The 22,164-nt window shown below is 41.2% G+C and overlaps 1 protein-coding gene and 1 long non-coding RNA gene across 3 annotated transcripts; one reads left to right on the top strand and one right to left on the bottom strand.

Annotated features, from left to right (window-relative positions):
* The first annotated feature begins 332 nt into the window (after positions 1-332).
* LOC122769464 lies at positions 333-2,026 on the top strand. The gene is made up of 2 exons (XR_006360430.1): positions 333-395; positions 1,496-2,026. It is a non-coding gene; the product is annotated as an uncharacterized LOC122769464 (long non-coding RNA).
* Positions 1,996-20,813, bottom strand: LOC122769462 (zinc finger MIZ domain-containing protein 2-like). 2 transcript variants are annotated; one of them, XM_044025993.1, is made up of 21 exons: positions 20,379-20,813; positions 14,887-14,986; positions 13,574-13,688; positions 12,074-12,282; positions 11,162-11,318; positions 10,455-10,700; positions 10,133-10,292; positions 9,923-10,041; positions 9,740-9,829; positions 9,456-9,645; positions 9,092-9,233; positions 8,903-8,981; positions 8,685-8,816; positions 7,956-8,061; positions 7,680-7,837; positions 7,486-7,553; positions 7,340-7,408; positions 5,593-5,894; positions 5,301-5,473; positions 4,788-4,982; positions 1,996-3,902 (listed from the first exon to the last, which is right to left on the bottom strand). In XM_044025993.1, exons 2-21 carry the CDS (start codon positions 14,934-14,936, stop codon positions 3,795-3,797), a joined length of 2,868 nt encoding a protein of 955 aa, XP_043881928.1. In that variant the 5' UTR covers positions 14,937-14,986; positions 20,379-20,813; the 3' UTR covers positions 1,996-3,794. The 2 variants fall into 2 exon arrangements, with proteins under 2 accessions (XP_043881928.1, XP_043881929.1); XM_044025994.1 differs by having other exon boundaries at positions 5,608-5,894.
* Positions 20,814-22,164: the final 1,351 nt, after the last annotated feature.

Raw genomic sequence — 22,164 nt, 5'->3', positions numbered from 1 at the left:
ATCCGGTGATTGAAAGTCAATTTCTGCAGTCATGGCGCGTCCTCTGCGAGTGTGTTCGTGTGTGCCTGTGCTTCGGACCTTTTCAGGCTCCAACACTGTCGTCGAGTAGTCCTCATTGAAACTAAAACCTGGTCCTAATGTGGCAGAACCTCATTTTTGAGGGACTGGTTATGTTTAGGGCTAATGTGTGGATAGGTTACACATTAACTGGTTATGGTTAATGTTATGGATGAGACTTTGGTCAGGCTGCCCAAATGAATGGAATCAATGCAGTGTCCTTAAAAGGATAGATGCGCAAACCAGTGTGTGTGCGCGCGCACGCATGCGGTCAGGGTGCGGTCCGTCCTGTTTTTTTAGGAGGGAAGAAACTACTGGAATCCGATTTTGAGGAGCAGGTCAGAGATGTAACGTAACTTTAATGATCAAGTTTGACATTTGAACCGTGTCCTGTCACAGTGAAGCGCGTTTACCAACAATTGAAGATGTTTCTGAAGTGAACCCACAGTGTTTGCAGTTTGCATACATCTGTACAACTGTAATTTAACACAGAAAGAAAACCTTTTGGGAACGTTCCCTCGAGAGTATTCCGGGATTTTGTTGTTATCATAGAATATTTCATTGATAACATAAATGAATGTTTACACTTTCTCTACCTTAGACTTTGGATAAACTTATTGGTTGATTTGTACGTATCAGGAACTCTCAGCTGAATATAACATGATTCAGAATAATCCCTTACAAATCAATATCAATATACACTGCCTGGCCAAAAAAAGAGTCGCCATTAACAAAAAGGGTCACACACTCACACTCGGACCGCATTTAGCGGATGGAATAATCTGGTCATTCAATATATTAAGGGAGTCAGCTGACCTCATTTTTGGGCACATAATGTTGCTGAACCTAGACCAGACCAACAATAGGAGGCTCTTACCTATTTGCTTGGTTAAATCCAGGTGGCCACTTTTTTTTGTAGAATGACATAATAAAACATGTAGAGATAATCTACTAAAGAAGTAATACATCAACTACAGCAGAAACGATTATGAGTGTATGAACTAAGTTAAATGACCTGTTGGTTGGTTTTCTCCTTCTGCAGGTACAGGAAGCACCTGGGCCCTCTCGAGTCTGAGCCCCTCTTCACCAAATTAGCTCTGGTTCTTGAACTGGCTCTGTTTACAGTTCACAAAATAACACATTTGAACTTACTGATAGATGAAGCAGTGTGTGCTGTAATGCAAACACTAGAACATAGTATTTCCATTTGGAAAAGGTGGTCTAACAGTGAACTAAAGTGCCACAAATATTCTGAAGATATAGACTTGAGTGAGCATAGGCTTTATTAGAATAGACTTTTGTTGGTCCACAAACTGAATTATGCATTTAAATGCAATGGTTCCTCTCAAAACAGTCAGACAGGCAGGTTTACAAGAGTCCAACAGTCCTGAACCAGAAAGACTCACTCATATGCAATGTGACTTAATTGTTTCCACAGGAAGCTGCTGAGAGAGGAGAGCCTGATAAAAAGAAGGGCGTGGCTGTGGTAGTGGGGGTGTTTTATCGATCGCTGACATTTAGTGGCCTTTGATGACCTATGGCTGGACGATCATTGACGGACGTGGTGCACACTGGCATTGTGAAAGGCAACCCCAACTGCCAGGAAAGGCATTTCCTGGCAGTTCAGGTTTCCAATACAAACAGGAAAAAAGTTAAAGGGTCAGTTCACCCTAATGAACAAGAGTACACTCATTTCTTGAGAGCAGACAGGAGACAAAGATGAAGATGAATCAAACAGCCCACATGTGATGTGACAAGAACTAATTTAAAGCTGTCAAAGCAGTTCAAAACCACTTTTTTCAGTTTCTGGGAGAAATGGCATTGTTCGCCTGTAGAGGTATCACAATGCTGACATACATGTTTTACTCTCCTTTACTCACATGTCACACCACTTTTACTTCATTGAATCATCACAGGCTCTTCAGTCTGTCTTTACAGTGTGTTTATTAAATTACAAAGGTTATTATCATTATTATTGTTGTTATTAGCATCATTACTGGATCATACAGCGTGACCATGTACAGTTGTATTCTTTCCAGAAGCCACTGGGACATGGAGACATCAGAACTGTCTGGACTCTAGTCACTTTACAACATACAGAATAATAAGCATGAGGATGAAACAGTTTACTATCACATACACAACCTGTGGTGACAGTTGGAGGAAATGACCAAACACAGCCATTTCTTTTTTTATCCTCAATGTTTGTCTTGTGCCAAACCTGTGCTAAACCTGAGGCTCCACAGCAGGAGACCAAAAGCACTCCAGGCAAAAAGTTCCAGATCTGAGATTCCATTGACGCTTTAAAAAAAAAATTATAGAATGGTACCTTTGCCCAGTTTAAACTTTTCAGTGTCAGGTAAAAATCCAGATGTGAGCAAACACAACATGCTCTCATTTCCACTTTCCAGCTACATGTACAGATGAATGACAGGCTGAGGGGAAGCCCAGTTGATGGCAGGTTAATGAGGAATTATTCCACGTGGAGCCTCAAAAACAAACCACAACAGGTGGTGTTCAATTACCCTTGAGACCACAGAACATCTGCACTGATTGCTGCAGTGACGTACAAAACAACTGCACTGATGTACAGAGCATCTGCAGTGTCTGATGCTGGAGGTGGCTTTTGGATTTTTTGTTCAGAGCAGTATTTGTTACAATTGACTTCATTGAATTCATTGCTTCATTGCTATTGATGCAACACAGTCACCCATGTGATAGTAATGTGGTGTCCGTCTAGCTTTGGTGAGTGCACTCCTGGTGACCAATACGGCAGCAACATGGAGAACAGTCTTTTCATTTAGACATTTGATTGGCTGCTGCTTGAAAAGTTGTACTTTGCTCAACTTCTACCACATCAGCAAAAGAAAAACGAAGCAACAGATCCACAATTTAAAGTGAATGAGCAGCATTTCAGCTGAAGTCTCCACAGAGTACGTGTGCCCAGTGTTACACTGTGCAAACACAGAGAACAATTTCTGCAGGGGCTTGTAATCAAACCCGATTTCCTGGAAGAAATCAATTTTGTTTTTTAAAATGATGTGATCCAGTTTGTATTTTTCAATTCATACAAAACTTCAAGCAAATTAAACACTTCCTCTTTGTTAATGCTCCCTTCAGTCTCTCCTAATATCAGGGGAATGACAAAAGACACGTCTGTGAACACAGACAGACTATTCTTTTAAAGCTTATCTTCATCTATTTATACTGTTACATTTAAAACTCATGTGGACCAGAAATATTCTGGTTTTAAAAGACCATGCTGCTGTTTTAGCTCATCAACCACAGATCATATTTACTCATCATCACCGCTGAACATCCACAATCAAACAATATCACCACATTAAAAATAAGTGAACAGAAACTAATGTGGAAATCACTCAGCAGTGATGGTGAATGTGATCTGCAATTTAAACACCCACACTAACTTCAAATAGTTTGTAGTGGCTGCCAGTGAACAGTGAGCCCATCAGCTACAGGGAATGAAGGATTAAGCATCAAAATACAGTTACCCAGAATAAAAAACAATAAAATAAAGTTACCATCAAATTCACAGTCACACATCAAAGAGTCCAAAAGTTTTTTTTCCCCATTTCCTTTTCATCATTCACTCCATCCTGTGACGGCAGCCATGTTGAACCGACACTTGCGCCGGTGGGCATGGAGACAAAGTTTGTATTTTACAGTTAAGTCTTTAAATTCTCGAGGTGTGCAAGTGTAATTGTACGAGTGTGTGGTCAGTTGTTCTCAAACAGGGACAGCAGGTCATCGTTGTTGTTGCTGGGGAGGTCAGGAGGTCCGAGGTAGGACAGAAGCTCGTCTGGGTTGGTCAGCTCGGGAAGCAACTGTAGAAACAAACATGTTAAAGTGAACTAATTCATTATGGTGGAAGGTAACTACATTTACAAACTATTAAGTAAATCATCAAATCATAAAAGTTACTTGCATTTTGTGTAAAACAAATAGTTACGTTCTTCACCATGCGTACGTAAAGGATCACCATTGAAACTCAAAATAAACTCCATCCATCATCTACCACTTTATTCTCCACCAGAGGGTCGCTGGGCGTGCTGTGCCAATCTCAGCTAACATAGGGCGATAGGCGAGGTCTCACCCTGGACAGTTCGGCAGTCCATCGCAGGGCCACACAGAGACAAACAACCATTCACTCTTACATTCACACCTATGGTCAATTGAGTGACCAATTTACCTAATCCACATATTGCATTTTATTGGACTGTGGGAGGAAGCCAGAGAAACCTGGAGAAACCCCCCCCCACACACACACACACACAGACACGGAGAACATGCAAACTCCATGCAGAAAGGCCCTTGTTTCAACCGGGACTCGAACCCTGCAAAGGTAAGGGTGCTAACCACTACACCAACCGTGTGGCCACAAAATATAGTCATTGTTTCGATTTTGACCTCTGACATGAATATAAGTTTTCTGGTAACCCAGCAGGTGGCAGTGTTGTATGATAAATAGCTAGTGAAGGTGAATTAAATTAAATTTTATTATCTGGAATAAATTATTCTTTATCCAGAATAATCTGGATAAAAAAATTAACTAATTTAAGGTAAAAAAAAATAAATAAATCTTTATAAATTGTAGCATATGGAACAGAAGAGGACACGGGGGGGACAGGGCAAGATGGAGACCTCTAGATTGAGAAGCCGAAAGAAGAAGAAGAAGAAGACAATAGGTTTCAAGTCTGGGTTCTACTTACATCCAGAGAAGGTTCTGAAACGTCTGCAGACCCCCCAAGTCCAAAGGTGCTGTCACCTTGGAGACGGGGGTTGTGGTTGTTGCGCTGCATCATTGGGTTGCCGCCCCCCAATTGGGAGTTGCCAGGGAGAGCCTGCGACTGCTGGGTGAGAGGAGCACCATGGGAAGTGGAGTCCAGGTGGCCTGAGACTGATATCTGACATTTTCAGTAAGGGGACAGGAGAGAGGGAAAAAGAGAAAGTTAAAAAGGAAATGCAACAGGGATAAGAAGATGAAATCAAATGAAATGAGTGGAAGACAGGAAGGAAGGAGAAGGAAAGATGTAAACAGGGGCAGAAAGGGAAGGGAGGCATTTAAAGAGGAAGGTGATGATGAGGTTAAGGAAAGAAAAAGAGATTTACAAATAGGAAGGAGAAAAAAAAGGAAAAGAGGGGAGATGGAAAAAAAGAAGGAAATCTAGAGTTAAGGTGATTCTTCCTGAACAAATCTTTGAGTGAAAGATGAGTGTCCTCACCTGCCCTGCCAGTGGGTGTGGGGGAGGCTTGTCAGGGGTGAGGAGGGCACTGGAGAGCTCAGACTGGTAGGAGAGAGGTGGAGGACCAGGGGAGGAGAAGTCTCCCCCAACCCCAGGAGTCCCAGGACCACTGAAGTCAGAGAAACTCCCTGACTGTGCAGAATAGGACTGAGCTGTTGGAGACAGAGACAAGACAATACAACACAATGAAGCAACACAATTTATTACAGGCTTCCTATTGATTATTAACGATAACCTGTTGATTACCACCTACATGCGTTTCATTAATTACCTGGGTGTGCCCTACCTGGTCCAGGGTAGTCAGGGGTGTTGCTGCTGTTATTGCTGCCCCCTGAAGGGAGGGAGGAATAGGGCATTGGGGAGGAGGAGGCTGCTGAGGTGGTAGAGGAGGGGGCGGGGCCGAGCGATGCGATCATTTCCATTACGCTGGGCAGGACCATGTGACTGGGGCTGAGTGTCCTGCAGCGTTTTAGCACAGGGCCGTCGGACTCTTCTTTCACATGAATGTCAGGCTTCACAGGGACAGGTTTCCAACTGCACACTGGATCGATGGTAATCTCCTCGTACTCCGAGCTGAGAAAGAGGAGGAGGAGGAACAGGGAGTGAAGAGTGGTCTGACATCAATTAAAGTTTAACAATGCGTTTATCCAGATCCAGACATGATTTATTATTTCAGCGATTTAATCCAGGACTTTCTCGTAAGAAAACAAATTAGAAACAAAAAATAAAAATATAAACTCTGTTAATATTGTTTTCTAATACACCATTGCGTTGTGAATTTGGCATTGGTTTTGCTTTAGATATTCCCTTATTATTTAAAAATAATAAGGGAATATCTAAAAATATATCTAAAAAATATGATTGAAAATTACTTTATTTCATAAAATGTGCGTTGGCATACATCTCTTGTGTCCTATGATTGCAGAACTGAACCATAAACTGGCTTCTGGTCTGATTGGATAATCAGGTTGTTAACTTTATTTAAGTGATAATGGAAACTTTACACTAAGTTTAGCATTAAATTTCAATCCTTTACCCACAAGGTTTCTTGTTTTGGTCAAGTATAAACCCACTGTAGCGGCTCTTTTAGTGATATATTGGTTGTATTTCTAACGAGATCTCTTACATTTCATATTCAAACAATATCAAAACTAGCATTGCACACACTTGTCAAGCAGTATTATATATATTATTATTTTTGGAAGACAATGCATGATTTTAAGATTACTTATTAGTCCCAAAAGAAAAGGAAATGTATTGTGGCCACACTAAGGGCTGGGGTCCCCCGAGCAAGGTATCGAACCACCATTGCTCCCCAGGTATATTTAAGTGCTGTCCAGCGCTCCTGGCTAAAGGAGCGCTGGACAGCATTTTCCCAATTAATCCCAATTAAAATAATTAGTTGCAGCTCTAGTGTGTTCAATAATAGCATGTAAAAAGGACAGGTTAAATGCAGAGGTCAAATTCACCATCACTAATTGCTAAACGTTCAATAATGAAAAGTTAGCTGGAATGCTTGGGGTTTTAAAACATGGTTATACTCACTAAAAAAAGGCAAAAGACTCATCTCACTGTAAGAAGAGGAGTTTGTCTTTTTTTTACACCAGTGAGTCATATTCGAAGGCCATACACAACCAACATGTGCAAAACACAACAGGAGAATAATGTCACAGTGATGTTACACTTTTATATCATCAACATCGGTCTTTCATATTGAATCATTTTTAGATCACTGCCTAAACAGTATCACAATGTCACCCTGGAAAAGGTGCAGACTTCACATCTAGACTAGATTACCACTTTCACCCTGGTGTCATGTTTACATAACAGCAAATCAGAGTGTAATCTCATAATAAACAACATCTATTGCAGTGTAATTTGACCCCAAAATGAATGGCAAGTGTGTCTCTTTCAATTGCAGCCAAAAGAAAGATCCAAAGGTCCATGGATGTTTTTTTTTTTTTCCACTTGTATGTTTGTTCACTATCGCTTTTTTTTTAAAGAAAAGAGTTCCTTACTTTTGAACATAGATGAGGATTCCCAGCATGTACTGATCAACCTCCAGACCTTCCAACAGAGCTGTTTTACTGCAAACAAACAAAAACATGTTACAGAGGAAATAACGTATGACCAATGCTGTATACTGAGTGTTTGTTGAACATACTTGCACACAGGGCACCTCCAGGTTCCTCTCTCACAGTTGAGCTGCAGGTACGACTCCAGGTCAAAACACTGTAACACACACACACACACACACGCACGCACGCACGCACGAAGCATCAGTATCTCACAGATGAAAACTGGTTTTCCCTGTGACATCACGGTGAGTGGGCTGCTATGATTGGCAGGTGCTCAGACCTGTATGTGTCTGCAGTCGTGACCTCTGGCAGGCAGCTGGATGCGACGGAAAGTGATGGGACATTTTAACGAGACTCTGATGGCTGTCTGCTCCACTCCGTCCTCTCCATTTAACCCGGGAGTCCCTGGAATCGACCCACTGCTGAAGTTCCTTTTTACTGAGTCACAGAGACAGGGAGGGAGGTGGATCAGTGTCACAAACAGAGTTTGTTTCTTTTTGACATAAATTCACAATGATGTTTTTACAGCAGAAATTAAGAACCAGAGATGACTCACTCTTGGTGACACAATGCTCGGCAGGAAGCAGCCTCTTCTTCATCAGACCTTGCAGCACTGAGCGAACCGATGGGCGATGGACCAACTGGAGGACGAACAGGTGAGACTGCAGAGAGAGGAGGATTTAAATCACTTAAAACAAAATGGCAGACTTACTTCAGGGTTATTTCGGGTGCACCCCCTGCTTGAGATCCTGCTTGAAACATTGAAAACATGGCTGCCAGAGAGAACTATAAATACAGATGTCAGCCTCTTAAACCAAATAATAAGAATAACAAAGAATAAACCAAAGTAAAGAGAGAAAATCTGTGTTTAGGTTGAGGGGAAAGGTACAACTGCTTTGTTTGGTAGGTTATATGTAAAATGTACAGCAACCTTAGGCATTTTAAAATGGTTACTGCAATCCCAATTCAAAACATCATAGAGCATGGTTGCCAAAATGTCTGCAACATACAGACAGGTAGTTGGACTTAAATCTTTTTCTTCTCTCTTCTAGACTTCTCGAGAGGGGTGGTGAGGCTTTTTATGCTTGGTAGCATTTGGGATGTCTGACACATAGCTGCAGCTTGCTGCGTTTGCCCAACTCTGCTGGCAACCAGGGCGTTGAAAGGCTGCAAGATGCTTTATTGGGTTGTGCAACAAACAATCGTTGCGTAGGTCTCGTAGCCATGTTTTCACTGAGAGTAAGCATCCATGTGTTCTGTGTTTTGAGTCCGTGTGTGTTCTTACACAGCAGCAGGCCGTGACGGTGATCTGGATGGTGTTCCTGCCTGCCTGACACACCTGCTTCAGATACAAAGGCTTATGGGAAGTTTTGTTGTCACCTCGCTCGATGGTGAGAGGGGTCGCGTTCACGCTCACCTTTGAAAGACACAAGACAGGTGTGACAAAAAGTGTGACATGTCTTGGTGATGATGTACTGAGAAACAGCTGAATAACTGTCAGACCTGGACAGAGGCAGGCCAGTTTGTGTTCATCTGTCGATCCTCGTGGTGGTAACACTTAAACTGGAGCTCCAAATCTGGCCTGATACATACAAACATACATACATATATACAGGCATCAACATTCATATATGGATGAGATAAATAGTGAAGCATGGCAAAGTACATCATCAGATTATCATCAGTTCTTACCTCATGATAAGCGTTTTATAGACAGAGTCTCGCAGCTGGAAGACGTGGTTGCTCACAGCCAGGTTGTGCTCCAACCTGAAGGGCTCTAGGACCACACCGTCACGCACAGGGAAAGTCAGCCGCAGTTCGTCGCTGGGGTTACCTGTTAACAGGAAGTCAACATGGCCAGACATGGACACTTGGCTGTGACATCATATTAAAATGAGCCTTTGAGTTTCATACACAAAACTGAGATAATGAGTAAAAATTTAATTGGGTAAAATGTAATTTTTATTACACTGTTATTACACTGTTACCTATGTGTATTACGCTGTTATCAATCTGAATGCATCAATTCAAAACGTTCTCTGTTTATGAAGAGTACCTGTAGGTGGGGGTGGTGCCAGGTTGGCCAAGTTGGGTTTGATGTCAGGCAGGAAGGAAGAGGGTGGTGGTTTGATGTCACTGTTGCCAGGCGACATGTAGGGCGGGGCCATGGAGCTACTGGGGGTGATGGGAGGAGTTGGGTTACCAGGTACTGGGGAGGACGGGTAACCTGGCAATCCTCGACCAGGCTGAAAGAAAGAGAGAAACAATAAATGTGTATTTAAAATTTAAATCGTTCATTTTAACTATTTGCAAAAAACCCACAAAAAGAGAACTTCTTACCCCAGAAGGCTGGTTAAAGGAGTTGTAGACACCTCCACCACCTCCTGCTGTCAGAGTGTTTAAACCTCCACTCTGACCATTTAACTGGTCCTGGTGCAGAACAGACAACTTAAGTCATGCTTTCAAGTTTTTATCATGTGTAAATACACACACTCAGATATATGGCAGCATAACATTATTCACCTTGTAATACTGCGAGTTGGGGGGGCCAGAGGGGGGGTACTGCGGGAGGGACATCTTATGGCTCTGGTATGAGGGGGAAGAGCCAGAACGCTGGGGGGCAGGGCCTGGACCACCAGGACCTAGAGGTAAACAAACAGTAAAGATCCTCAGACTTCGATCAGATGACTCTCTCTCGAGCTTCTTCCAGTGTTCAACCTGCCACCATCTTACCTGGGTGGTACTGCATGTTTGGTCCAGAGAACGGACCAGGCCCGGGGTGACCACCTCCACCTGAACCCACCATTGCACCACCAGCGCCACCAGGACCCGACATCACATTTACACTGGAGCCGACAGGGACGCCGTACTGCTGAGACATTCCTGGGAATGACTGAGACAGGAATACAAATGTTAGACACTAGTAGAACGGTACATATTTAGTGATGTTCAATTTGAAAAGGTTAGATATTAATCTTATCCGACTTACTCAGGTTTATTATGGATTTAACCTAAAAATGGGTTTCACAGTAGAGCTAAACCTCTCGACTCTCACCTCAGAGCTGTAGGGCCGTTTAAGGCCCTGAGGGGGCCTCAGGTGACCTTGCTGTGGTCCAGGACCATAGTTTGGATGCTGGGGAACTCTCTGTGGGCCTCCTCCAGGTCCATACATGGGTCCCATTGAGGGGGGGACCCTGGAAGGTCCTCCTGGACCAGGGCCCATACCTCCAGTTGCCATACTGGGCGGGCCACGGGGGCCAGAGTGTGGCATGAACTGATTATTGTAGGCTGGGCCTCCCATCTGCGGACACAAAAAGCAAACATTTACAAGACAATAATTGTTAACTATAAAACCTGTCTGAGAGTACTTTGACATTGCATTTAAAGGAACACTTCACCACTTTGCGTTTAGCTCTGTATTACTAGAATAGTAGTATTTTTAAAAATTTGTCACTGGTGGGCATGTAACAAAGAAAAGAATGAAGATATTTCTCAACTCAGGGGAAACTGAGGTTAGGAAGCACACTATTTCAAAAATACTACCCCTATTCTAGTAATACAAAGCTAAATGCAAAACAGGGACTCCTGCCAACTCTTCTACAATGAGCTTTTTGTTTGCTTCAGGCTCACATCTTGTTTGACACTTATATTTAAATGGATCATCTCACTTTAAGTTTCCTGAAGCAACATAGAACTGAATGACCACCTGATAACTCATGTAGCAGAGTTATAACTGCATTATTAGTGGCCCTCCTCCCTCACCTGTCCATAGTTCATCTCTTGGTTTTGTTTCTCCTGAATGGCGGCAACTGTTGCCGTGGCAGTGGCAGTCGCTGTGGCAGCAGCAGCAGCAACAGCGGCAGCAGCAGCCTGAGTGAAGTCAGCGGAGCCTCGAGAGCCACCGGGGTTGGTTGGGTAACTGCACACAGAGATGATACATGTGAAGGTTTGGGTACGTCTCTATTAACTTGATCAAATTAGTTTAGTCTGTTTTGTGACAAGCAAAGTCAGCCACCCCATGGTCATTTACTCCTGATAATATACAGTTCAAAATGACAATATAACAATATCAAACTGAAAACGACCAATGACATTTGTGTTGCGATAAATAGATTAACAAAATTATGACCTTTAATTTACAATTAGAGACAACGTAAATTACATTTCATGGAATTAATTATTTTCTCTTATTTACGTTTTTCTTCTGAAAACATAAACAAACAAACCAACTAGACACATCACTCAGAAAGTGAAAACCTCCACCAGGGCATCTCAGTTTCTGTTTCACCACCAAATTCTAATTATTTCTTCCATTGGCCATAACCTACACCTACATCCCCAAATCTGCCCCACACTTTAAGGTATGCTGTTCACGAACCAAATAGACAGACAAGTGTGACTGGAAACATATCATCCTTGCCAGATGTTATAATGTGGTATATAGTAGTTTATGTAATAAACTAAAAATTAAATAAATTAATAAAGCTGATTAAATTTTAATCGATCTGAAATATAGCATTAAAGCCTAAAACTATAAAAATGTTGCTCAGTGCATCTCAGTGTCACATGTTAAGTGTTAACTGTCACAAGACCACATTAAGCAGTCATGATTGGACCAACAGTCACATGAAAACTAAATCTTAACTTTATATAGTATCAGATAAACAAACTCACCTCCCTGTGTAGCCCCCTGGTCCTCCAGCATAGCCACCAGTCGACCGGCTATACATGCCCTGGTTCATGTATCCTTTGTTAGGCTCTCCGTAGCCTTGTTGGCCCATGTAGCCACCAGGTCCACCAGCCATACCCGGACCCCCTGGGCCCTGCATCATGGGCCCTCCACCATGGTTGGCCCCGGGCCCCATCACCCCTCCACCCAGACCCTGACAGACATAGAAACACACACATCACATCCCAGTTCTTATGGTGCATTCACACCCAATGCAGAGATGAGAATAGACATCAGGAGCAAGGTTATTGTAGTTAATGAAATCTAATGAAATAACAAACTTAAATTGAAAGAACATTTTTGTTACCTGTAATTAGGGCTGGGCGATATCTTAATATATATATATATATATTGGTATATTTCTAAATGAGATATAACACGGGACAATATAGGTTGTATCGATATAGTTAATTTTGCATTAAAATGGCAATACATGGACCGCAAGTTCGGACCCATTTCTCCTCTCTCTGTGTCCCAACACACACAACCTTTCTGCTCCACCTCCCCTTCCACTCTCACCTACACTCGAGCGACAACATGGAGACGGAGTGCACCGCAGAAGAGGAGTTGGTCAGTAAACGAAACAATGGCTCGATAATTTGGAGATGGTTTGGTTTTAAAGTGTCAGAGGATGAGAATGTCGAAAACCTGTTGCAGGGCTCTCAAGAAATTTCTCTGGCGCTTTCCAGGAGGAAACTGTTCTCATACACGTGTGCTTGCCTCCTGAGCAGTGCTCACTTTAGCAGATACTCCACCTTGTGGCCAAAAAGAGAAAGCACACCTCTCTATATGTGCTACTTCTCATCACAGACACTGGAGCAAAATACTATTTTGTGAGCTACACTGCTACACAGAACAATATATATACAACATTTATATATAAAAAACTAGACATAATAACCTCTGAACATTTGAAATGAAATAACATGTATATAAATATATAGAGGGGGGTCCTTAAAATATTGTTGTCATATTTCATTCATCTGTTTTTGTTTCTTTTCTTTTTGAAATAACAGTTTGCAGTGCGGTTGCAGTAAATACGTCAGTGGAAAAGTGTTAATTGATACCGTTCAAATTGTAACAGTATTGTATTTTTGAATTAATTACTGTATATTATTGGAATGCCAGAAAGAGATTTATTTTATTCAAGGAGCATTTTTATTTCAGTGACCTCTGACATTTGGCATGTGGCTTAAACTTATAACGTACTGTTTGTGTATTTTTAGGGTTTGTACGGTGGCCGAAAACACATGCAGGTGGAGAAATGAGCTGCATATTCACAAATGCTGCAGATTCCCAAAACATGACAAGTCCCAAAATGCCAGCAAGTCCTAAAACACTGGTAAGAGTCCCAAAACGCAGCAGTTTTTTCACCACTGAAAAACTTTGTGCCTTCATTAATACACTGTGGCACAGAACTTCTCCCATGTTTGGGGATGTCATACCTGGCTGGCTGAGGGATTGGTGACGCCCCAGACAGTGGTTACTACAGAGAGGGATCCAGCAGGCTGATTGGTGGGTTGCTGCCAGCTGGTGGGGTCATAGGAGTAAGAACCATCGCTGCAGAAACACAGGGAGAGAATAAACATTACAACTAGGGTGCAAGTGAAATATAGGACTGGAAACCCAATGTCTTATTTTAAAGTAAAGCCATTGAATGTCGAATAAGGATCTCAGCCATCCGGGTCATGCCCAGAGAGCCTTCAAGGGCTAAACATTGAACTTTTCCAGTAGTCAGACCGAAGTGAAGAAGCCTCTTGGTTGAGAGCTAAAAGGTTTACAACTTAACTGAATCAAGTCCAGTTGCATAAATATAAATTCATGAAAATAAAGCCCATAGAGTCTATGAAGTTTTAGTTGGGCAAATGTGGTCGCAAGAATTTGACTACACAGAGCAGGCTGACATAGCATTCCCTGATGAGCTGATAATTATCTGTATCTATATGAAAATAACTGCTGCTAACAAAATAACAGTGCTGTCACTAAATACACCAGACTCCTTTTCCTGGTAATTGTTGGAGATTGACCCACATATTTAAGATTGTTAAGTCTTTTTAACTGATCTACAGTACGGCATTGTTCCGCTTGACTCTTGGACGGCACTCGGACCAATCAGTGGCTGGCGACGTCACACATAGTATCGCTTCAGCTCACTTGGAACCTCACCAGAAAAAAAAGTACCAGGTACCAACGCTAGCTGAATTGCAAAATAACCGTGCCTTGCCGAGGAGAGTTGAGTCGGTGGAAATGCACCAATAAAGGTACGAGGACAAAAAACTACAGGTTTGGCACAAACTGAATGTTGCGGGTTAATACAACGCTGCTGAGAAAATTGTGACATCCACCAGCAACAAAATCCATGTCTGCTTAATCTAAGATTTCCTCAGAAAATGTTTACCTATTTCTCACAGATTTAGACAGCCTTTTCCAACAGGAATCTAAAGTTTATGTAAAGCAGTCACTCTACTGCATCTAAGTCTTTTGAGAAAATCTATTTGGCAACATTTCCAATCAGTGTTGGGGGGATCACACACATAGCTTCTGGGATTGCGCCATAATTGTACAATACTGGCAAAGTATCCAAAAAGAGATTAGGGATTGTTTAAATTTACAACTTCCTTTTAGAACCATCTGATCCTGGGCTTAATACCAGATGTCATAGAGGGCAATAACAACATAAAGAAGTTGAAAAATGATAAATAAATGAAGTGGGAAAAAAGGGAAGGCACTCACACTTAAAGTATGTGTGTGCGTATACCTGTGTTGGTTGTTTGCCAGTCCAGCCTTCATTTGGTTCAGAGGGTTCATGGTGGATGGAGCTCACCAGGGTCCAATCAGCCAAACAGGTGGACAGACTCCTGCAGACAGACCATATTTAATCAAACATTTTGAATCAAATTACAAAATCATTGACACACTACATTTCCTATTCGTCCCAAGATTTGTGTCAGACAGTAAGAAAGAATAACACATCACAACATTTATAATAAATATAATCACTCTATTTATCTGATGACTTGGAGTCAATTATTGATTGTAAAACCACATTTCTGAGTCTGGCCACCTTAACCAACTCATTCAAACAAATCCCATGATACATGATGATTACTAGTTTACCCCTTTGGGCCAATATCATATTATAATGCTTAAATATAATACTTATAATAGTTATAATATAGCTATTATAAGTATAACTTATAATACACTGAGTAATTGTTTATCTAACTCTATTACTAGTTTTTCAGGTAGGCTAATGGGATTAGAAGATTTTTATACACACATTGTAGAGGTTTGTCATGTACCCATTGTACCCACTGTCTACTTGACAGTCCCTAGTTAATAGACACTGACTAGTTTCGACACAATGACTAGTTAAGCAGTCGCTCTGACTAGTTTCGAAGTAGACACTTGGGAGTAATTTCACATTGGACAGGTTGCCAGTCGAAGTAGAGATGAACAACCATTCACTCTCACATATGCAGTCAATTTAGAGTGTCCAACTAACTTCTCCATGTTTTTGGACTGTGGGAAACCAAAGAACCTGAAGAAAACCCACTCACACAATGGAGAACATGCAACTCCACACAGAAAGGCCTGAACCGGACGCAAATCAGTGATCTTCTGGCTGTGACCCTGCTTGGCCACGTGCACCACTTACTACATGCTGAAAATTGGGGATCTTGAACATGCTCATTTGTATGCCATGTCTTCCCTTCAATAAAATGTGTTGGAAAAATACACTAGTTTAGTTGACACTGAGGGCAGTTAGACCGTTACTAATTAATTAGACAGTCTCTGACTAGTTAAATTGTGATTCTGACTAACTCACTGGGTTTTCCACTGTCATTAGGCAATGCAAGTCATATTAATGATGTGGTTAATAACTCTCTGCATTAGTTATCTGTAATGCGGTCAATACAAATGAGTATTTTAAACCAGGCTCTTGACATAAGGTTCCAGCCTCAGTTAATGGAAAGCTTCAGTATTTGACTCTGCTGTGCTCAGTCACCTGAGAGGCAGCAGCTCAGAGTCACTGACACACACATTCATGCAAGCACACACACAACACATGGTCTGTCACATGCTGACACACTGGGCTGTTACAGTTTATGCAGCTTCAATTAACCATATGTCAAGTTGGGTACAACATGAAAAACCTTTTACATAATGCAAAGCTCAGCTGCAACTCCACTGCCACAATTATTAGATTATTATATACATATACACACATTTTAAATATGACAACAATTAAAAGAACATAAATGCGGTAACATGTGTGGCCCGGCTAGGTTTTTCCAAGTGTGGTTGTATGAGGTATATGTTCATTGCTTCATCTCACCATTAGACAGCCTTTTTCAACAGGGAACTGAGGTTAAGATCACAGGGACACAGGAGCTGCTGATCTACTGCTGCCTCATTTGGTAAGTCTGTGTTTCTTAAATTAAACATTTCAAATGTCAAAGTTACAAAATAACACATTGGAATTTACTTATGGAGGCAGCAGTGGCTCAAGTGTGGTGTGTGCCATGATGTTAAATCACAGATTTTCCTTGTGGACTTTGGTACAAGGAGTGAACAGTTTCAAACTTGTTTGTGGTTGGACATCTAATGACAAGATAAAACAAGAAACATTCTTAAAATGGTGTGGCTAAATTAAGCTGACAAAGATTTGACCTTTTGTTAATGTTGCTGGCCTCAGGCTGAGGGTGCCTAATGTCCAGGAGTCCCCACTGGTGGCTACAGTATGTTTTCCCTGAGCATATCTGTCCAAATCAGGTTCTTAGTCCAGGGCATGCACGGCACATTCAGCAAAAGCTGTGTCAGCACCTTGTACCAGTGGTTCTCAAATGGTGTGCTAGGTGTGTTGTGGTATTTTGTGACAAACAAAAATGATTGCTGCAATAAAAGTCTGTGGACAAATGCTGTTTTTAATAAAAACAAGTAGAAAAAATGCTGGACTGACATAGACCTGGCCTGTTCATGATGACTGACTGTTGTGACTGATCACCGAATATGTTCACACATTAATCTCATAGGAATTACTACCAATTTGCATACCTCACATCAGCAATCACGCGCTGTCACACACAGCTGAAGGGTCAAGTAATTCAAAAACATTGTATTTTATCTTTCCTTATTTTAATATCGTTTGTTAATATGTGAAATATTATATTTTATTTAAATGTTTTAATCACCATTGTGATTGCTAAACAACAACCCGCTGTAAACGTAAAGGTGCACATTTATTTTTTTAATTGTAGAAAACTAGTTAACAAAAGGCACATTGTTTAAATGGTATAATTTCCAATTTAACAGATTAGACATGGGAGATACAAATCTCCTGGGACCTTTACTTTTCCTTAACATAGGCCTGACCTAAAGATGTTTTCTTTCTGAATGTATGTGCTGGATTTCTGGCTTGCTTGAGTCAACAACTGAAAATAACAAAAAATAACAATAGTAATAATAATAATGGATGTTGCCAAACTCTAAAAGTCAGGGCTTTCCTTCCTACTGTTAACACAGAGTGCGAACTTGTCCTAAAAAGTATTAAGCAGAGTGAGACATGCCTGTTTGTCTCTTCAGTGACAGACAACATGTGAAATCCGTTTGACTGGGCATACAGCTCTTTTGATAAAGTTCACTTTTAATTTCCACATTTCTGAATGGACTTTGGTTTGACATTGACCATTGAGACCATCGCATACACCAACCTTTTTACACTTTCATCTTGGCTTTTATCCACAAAACAGTAATAGTAGTAAATTGTAGTAAAACTGATCAAATAGTAAAATTATTGATCAGTGACCAGATACTGTACTGTAAAGACTTGCTTTACATGACTGAATCTCTTCATATCTAAAGGCATCAGCTTGGAATTTAACCTTTCACTTAGTTAATTGTAAAGTCAATTAACTAAGTGAGGAACTAGAGGAATAATGGAAAACAAAAATAATGGAAACACGTGCCAAATGCCAATCAAACCATTACAGACAAACAAGCTAACATCGACATGTATTTGTATTCTACTGATTGTTAGTATTTCAGTTATTGAACATCACACGATCCAGTGACATCTGCACTGTAAGGAAACCATCACGCCTCAACAACCACAACCTGACTCACGTCACAGTGATGTCAGGGACTTGCACTGCAGCCTCGCCCTCCACAATCCGACACTCCCAGTTGTTTACATTTTACTTCAGCAGCACCTGGCAACACCTGAGTCATGTGACTCACCTGTCCTTTGGTGAACACTACCTGTTCTGCTCTGGTAAGTTGCTCTCACTCCTGGTAACCGGTTTACCAGGACTTATATCGGGAGTAAACCTGTGTGTGAGACACTCCAGATGAAGGCGGTGACACGTGCGCTGTAACCTCATTACTAAAAGTCACAGTCTGTGATTTGCAGTACAACCAGATCCAAGCTGAGGGACTGAAGAACACCGTGTCATTATAAGATTTATTTCATGTTCTGTGCACATTTAAATCAATGAAGCAATATTATAACAGCAGTTTTGAAGTCTAATAGATGTTAACGTGTATTATTTTTAAAATATCACATAACACTATGGTACTACAACACTGAATAATGACAACGCTACAGTACTACAAAAAAACTACAATATAACAACACTGGAGTACAAGAAAACTACAGTACTACTAATGGTGTAAAAATCAACGTGTACAAATCAGTAATTGGTTATAAAGACTTATCAATACACAGACCACTATATGAAACTAAATGGACCCATCAATGGCCCATCTTTTAATGTAATTAATAGGTTTGATGAAACTGTTGTGCTGTCACATCTCTTTGACTCTACTTGCCCGACTCCCTCGGCTCATGACAATCAGTTTGCTCAAAAACTCCTGAGACTCGCTGAGCTCTTTCTATCAGTCTAATCTGTAAGTTGAAATGATTTGTCAGGCCCAGTTTAAGTTAACATATCACAATACGGGTACATTTGTTTTTTACAGTGTCAAACATGGTTCACACACTGGGTCCCATAGCTTGCTAAGGAAGAGGAGGAAGGAAGAAGGAAGAGACTGCACTTGCCTAGGTACAACAATAATGTTGAACACTGGTATACAACAATATAAAAGTACAACATTAAAGTAATAGAATAGCAGCTTTATTGTCATTGTTGCAAGGACAATGAAAAACAATTTAGCACCATCTCTCCCAGCAGCATGAATAAAATAAATAAAGACTCTTATAAAATGCAATACAACAAAAGTACAGTACAAACTACACCAAGTCAATTAAACATGATTTACCTCCAACATCCTACTGTAATTCGTGGTGTTAAATGTTGGTGTACTGGTGTAACAGCTGGCTGAAACTGTAATAAACTAACTTAAGGTTTCAGCTTAACAAATATAAGTTAAAAGGACAACCACAACTGATCAATAGGGGTCATTGATGACGTCTGGTTTCACCTGCGTCTCCCTCTTACATATCTTAACAAACTGCGTCTGGTAATAGATATGCGCTATTATTAGAAAACACTATCAATTTAAGTGTAAAGGTAAACTGTTCGTTTCAAAAAAATCTAATTTTTCTTTACATTCAAACTGCTCCCAAATCGCGTGCACAGATCACACGCACGTGTCTGGCAATATAACAATATAGCGAATATTAAACGTTAATTATCAAATTATTAGTTATTATGGAAAGCGGTCTGTGTTATTCCCCTGGTTACATTTTAATATAATTCAACATTCGACAACATGAAAGTGTTCAGGGAGACATTTTGAGATTCCCCAGTGCTGGATAAGCTAATGCTAACATGCTAACAGGCAGGTCCATGGGCTCCGCGGCCGGTGAAAATGAGGCTGCTCCTGCTGTGGGTGGCACCGCATTTAGCGTTAGCACGATACCGAGGCGATAATAATCCCCTGCATTTATAAGTCACAACACGTGGTTATTGATCAGGGTCTGTGGCAAAATGTTTGACATCGTATATTAGGGTAAATACGTTCAGAGAAAATATTGACCCCTTCCACTGCTGTACCCCCGCTAGCTGTTAGCCTAGATAGCCCAGCAGACTGTGACAATGGAAAGCTCCGAGGCTAACCGTTAGCCACAGCTAGCGTTCTCCTCGAACACTAAACACACAACATGAGCAAACATGTGGCTCCACATCAGGTTTGAATAATCGACATTACATATATTATGAATGCATTAAATCGTAAATATCACAGACACAATGGCTAGAAGTGCTGCTTTTCACGGACCCGACCTACCTCCTCTACTTCCCCGGTGTCCGAGTCCTGCTCCGGTGTTCCGTCGTCTGTGTTCCTCCGCGCCTCCAAGGACCAAACACACTCGAAGTCAACCACCACAGTGGAACAATTCTACTCACAGGCTGGTCTAATATCCGAAATGTCCCGATGAAACCACACACTGAAACCGAGTTTCACCCAGCAGCACAATATGTGCCTGCTTGCTCCAGTCAGCCTGCTAGCCCTGCCTACCTCCCTGCCGCCGCCACCGGCCTCTGCGTCTGATTACCCGGCTCCAGGAAGCAACACCATCCCCCGTAAATCCGGGATTTTTCAAATCCACAAAATCAAGATGTAACTTTATCAAATTATTATTGGAGCTTCACTGTATCGCTCCTGCCGATGTGAGAAAGCCTACAGGCCAGATGGAGAACTGCAGCTACGAGAGAGAGAGTGAGTGAGTGAGTGAGAGAGAGAGAGAGAGAGAGAGAGAGAGAGAGAGAGAGAGAGAGAGAGGGGAGAGGGAGAGGGAGGGGGAAGGTGTGTGCAATGTTATGGTATGTTTCCCATGCCAATAAAGCCCTATTGAATTGATTTGAATTGATTTAAATTGAGCTGAATTCAGAGAGAGAGAGAGAGGGAGCTCGTGAAACTGCTCTGTAAACAATCCTGTCCATAAATCTGTCATAATGGCCTCAGGTATCTGCAGAGTCCCTTGAGTCCTGAAAAGTGATTGCACATGACATTGTCTTTAAATGACATTTAGAGGTGAAAATAAAGCTTGATTAGCTTAAAATAAAGTGTTGTTGCAAAGTGTGCAAAAAAGAAAATGATCTTGTGTGCACATGATGATGAATTGTATGTACAAGATGATAAGAACACTGTCACGCCTTAGGGTGTCTGTAGGGTGTCTATTTGATAAATTATGTCAAAACCACTCCTTTGTGTTTCATAACCCCCAAGGGGATCCCTACCTCCAGTTTGGGAACCACTTTTATAAGTCTTTTGGACAATTATGGACTAAAACTGTCAAAATTAAAAACAAATACGGTATATAATAAAATATTTACTGGGATCCTCATCAAACATGCTAATGTTACGGGAATCTATGACTGTGTTTATCAAGAACTGACATTCATATTACCTGATCTGCAGTGTGTCTATATAAATGATGATATAAACAACAAGAAGATTAAATAAACTGCTCCCTGTACACTGCACACCATTCTACAATTCACATAATGTTCCTGGTTCAGTAGAACTTTTTAACTTAACAGGTGTACTGTGTGTAACACAGACCTGCTGTTAGACCTGATGACATCATTGTGACATCACCACAAATTCTCAGAGGATGATGCTTCTGCAAAGTGCAGCCTCTGTTACCATGGCAACTGATGTATCCACACTCATGCACCTGAGACAGCAAGCTGATTTTACATTCCAGATTTCAGCGGGGAGGAGTGGACAAGAACAAAGGAATTTAAAAAAGAAATTTGGAAAAAAAGGAAGGGATATAAAAATAAATAATAGAGGACAATATGGAGAGAGGGAATAAAGGAAAGGGAATAAGGGAGGATGACAGGAGCAGATGCAAGGACAAACGAGTAACTCTTAAATCAAAGAACATGAAATCACAGACAGGAGGAACTGAGGAAGAAAGCAGGTTGGATGTATTTTGTAAGACATTTTCCCAGTGGCCACTCGTGGTACTACAACAAAGAATACTCATGCGGCCCAAAAAGCGATTTCCCATTGAGCACAATAGTAAAAGTAAAAGAGACGCCTGTAAAACTGTCCACAGGACATC

Source organism: Solea senegalensis, linkage group LG5 (assembly GCF_019176455.1).
Source record: "Solea senegalensis isolate Sse05_10M linkage group LG5, IFAPA_SoseM_1, whole genome shotgun sequence".
Taxonomy (NCBI): Eukaryota; Metazoa; Chordata; class Actinopteri; order Pleuronectiformes; family Soleidae; genus Solea; species Solea senegalensis.
Note: the sequence above shows the minus strand (reverse complement) of the source record. Positions and strands in the feature narration are given on the sequence as shown.

Coding starts and splice junctions, on each gene's coding strand:
- LOC122769462 (XM_044025993.1), bottom strand. CDS start 14,936: ATGAACCCTCTGAACCAAATGAAGGCTGGACTGGCAAACAACCAACAC. Junction 10,042..10,132: donor AAACATGCAGTACCACCCAG/GTAAGATGGTGG, acceptor GTTTACCTCTAG/GTCCTGGTGGTCCAGGCCCT. Junction 8,817..8,902: donor ACTGGCCTGCCTCTGTCCAG/GTCTGACAGTTA, acceptor TGTCTTTCAAAG/GTGAGCGTGAACGCGACCCC.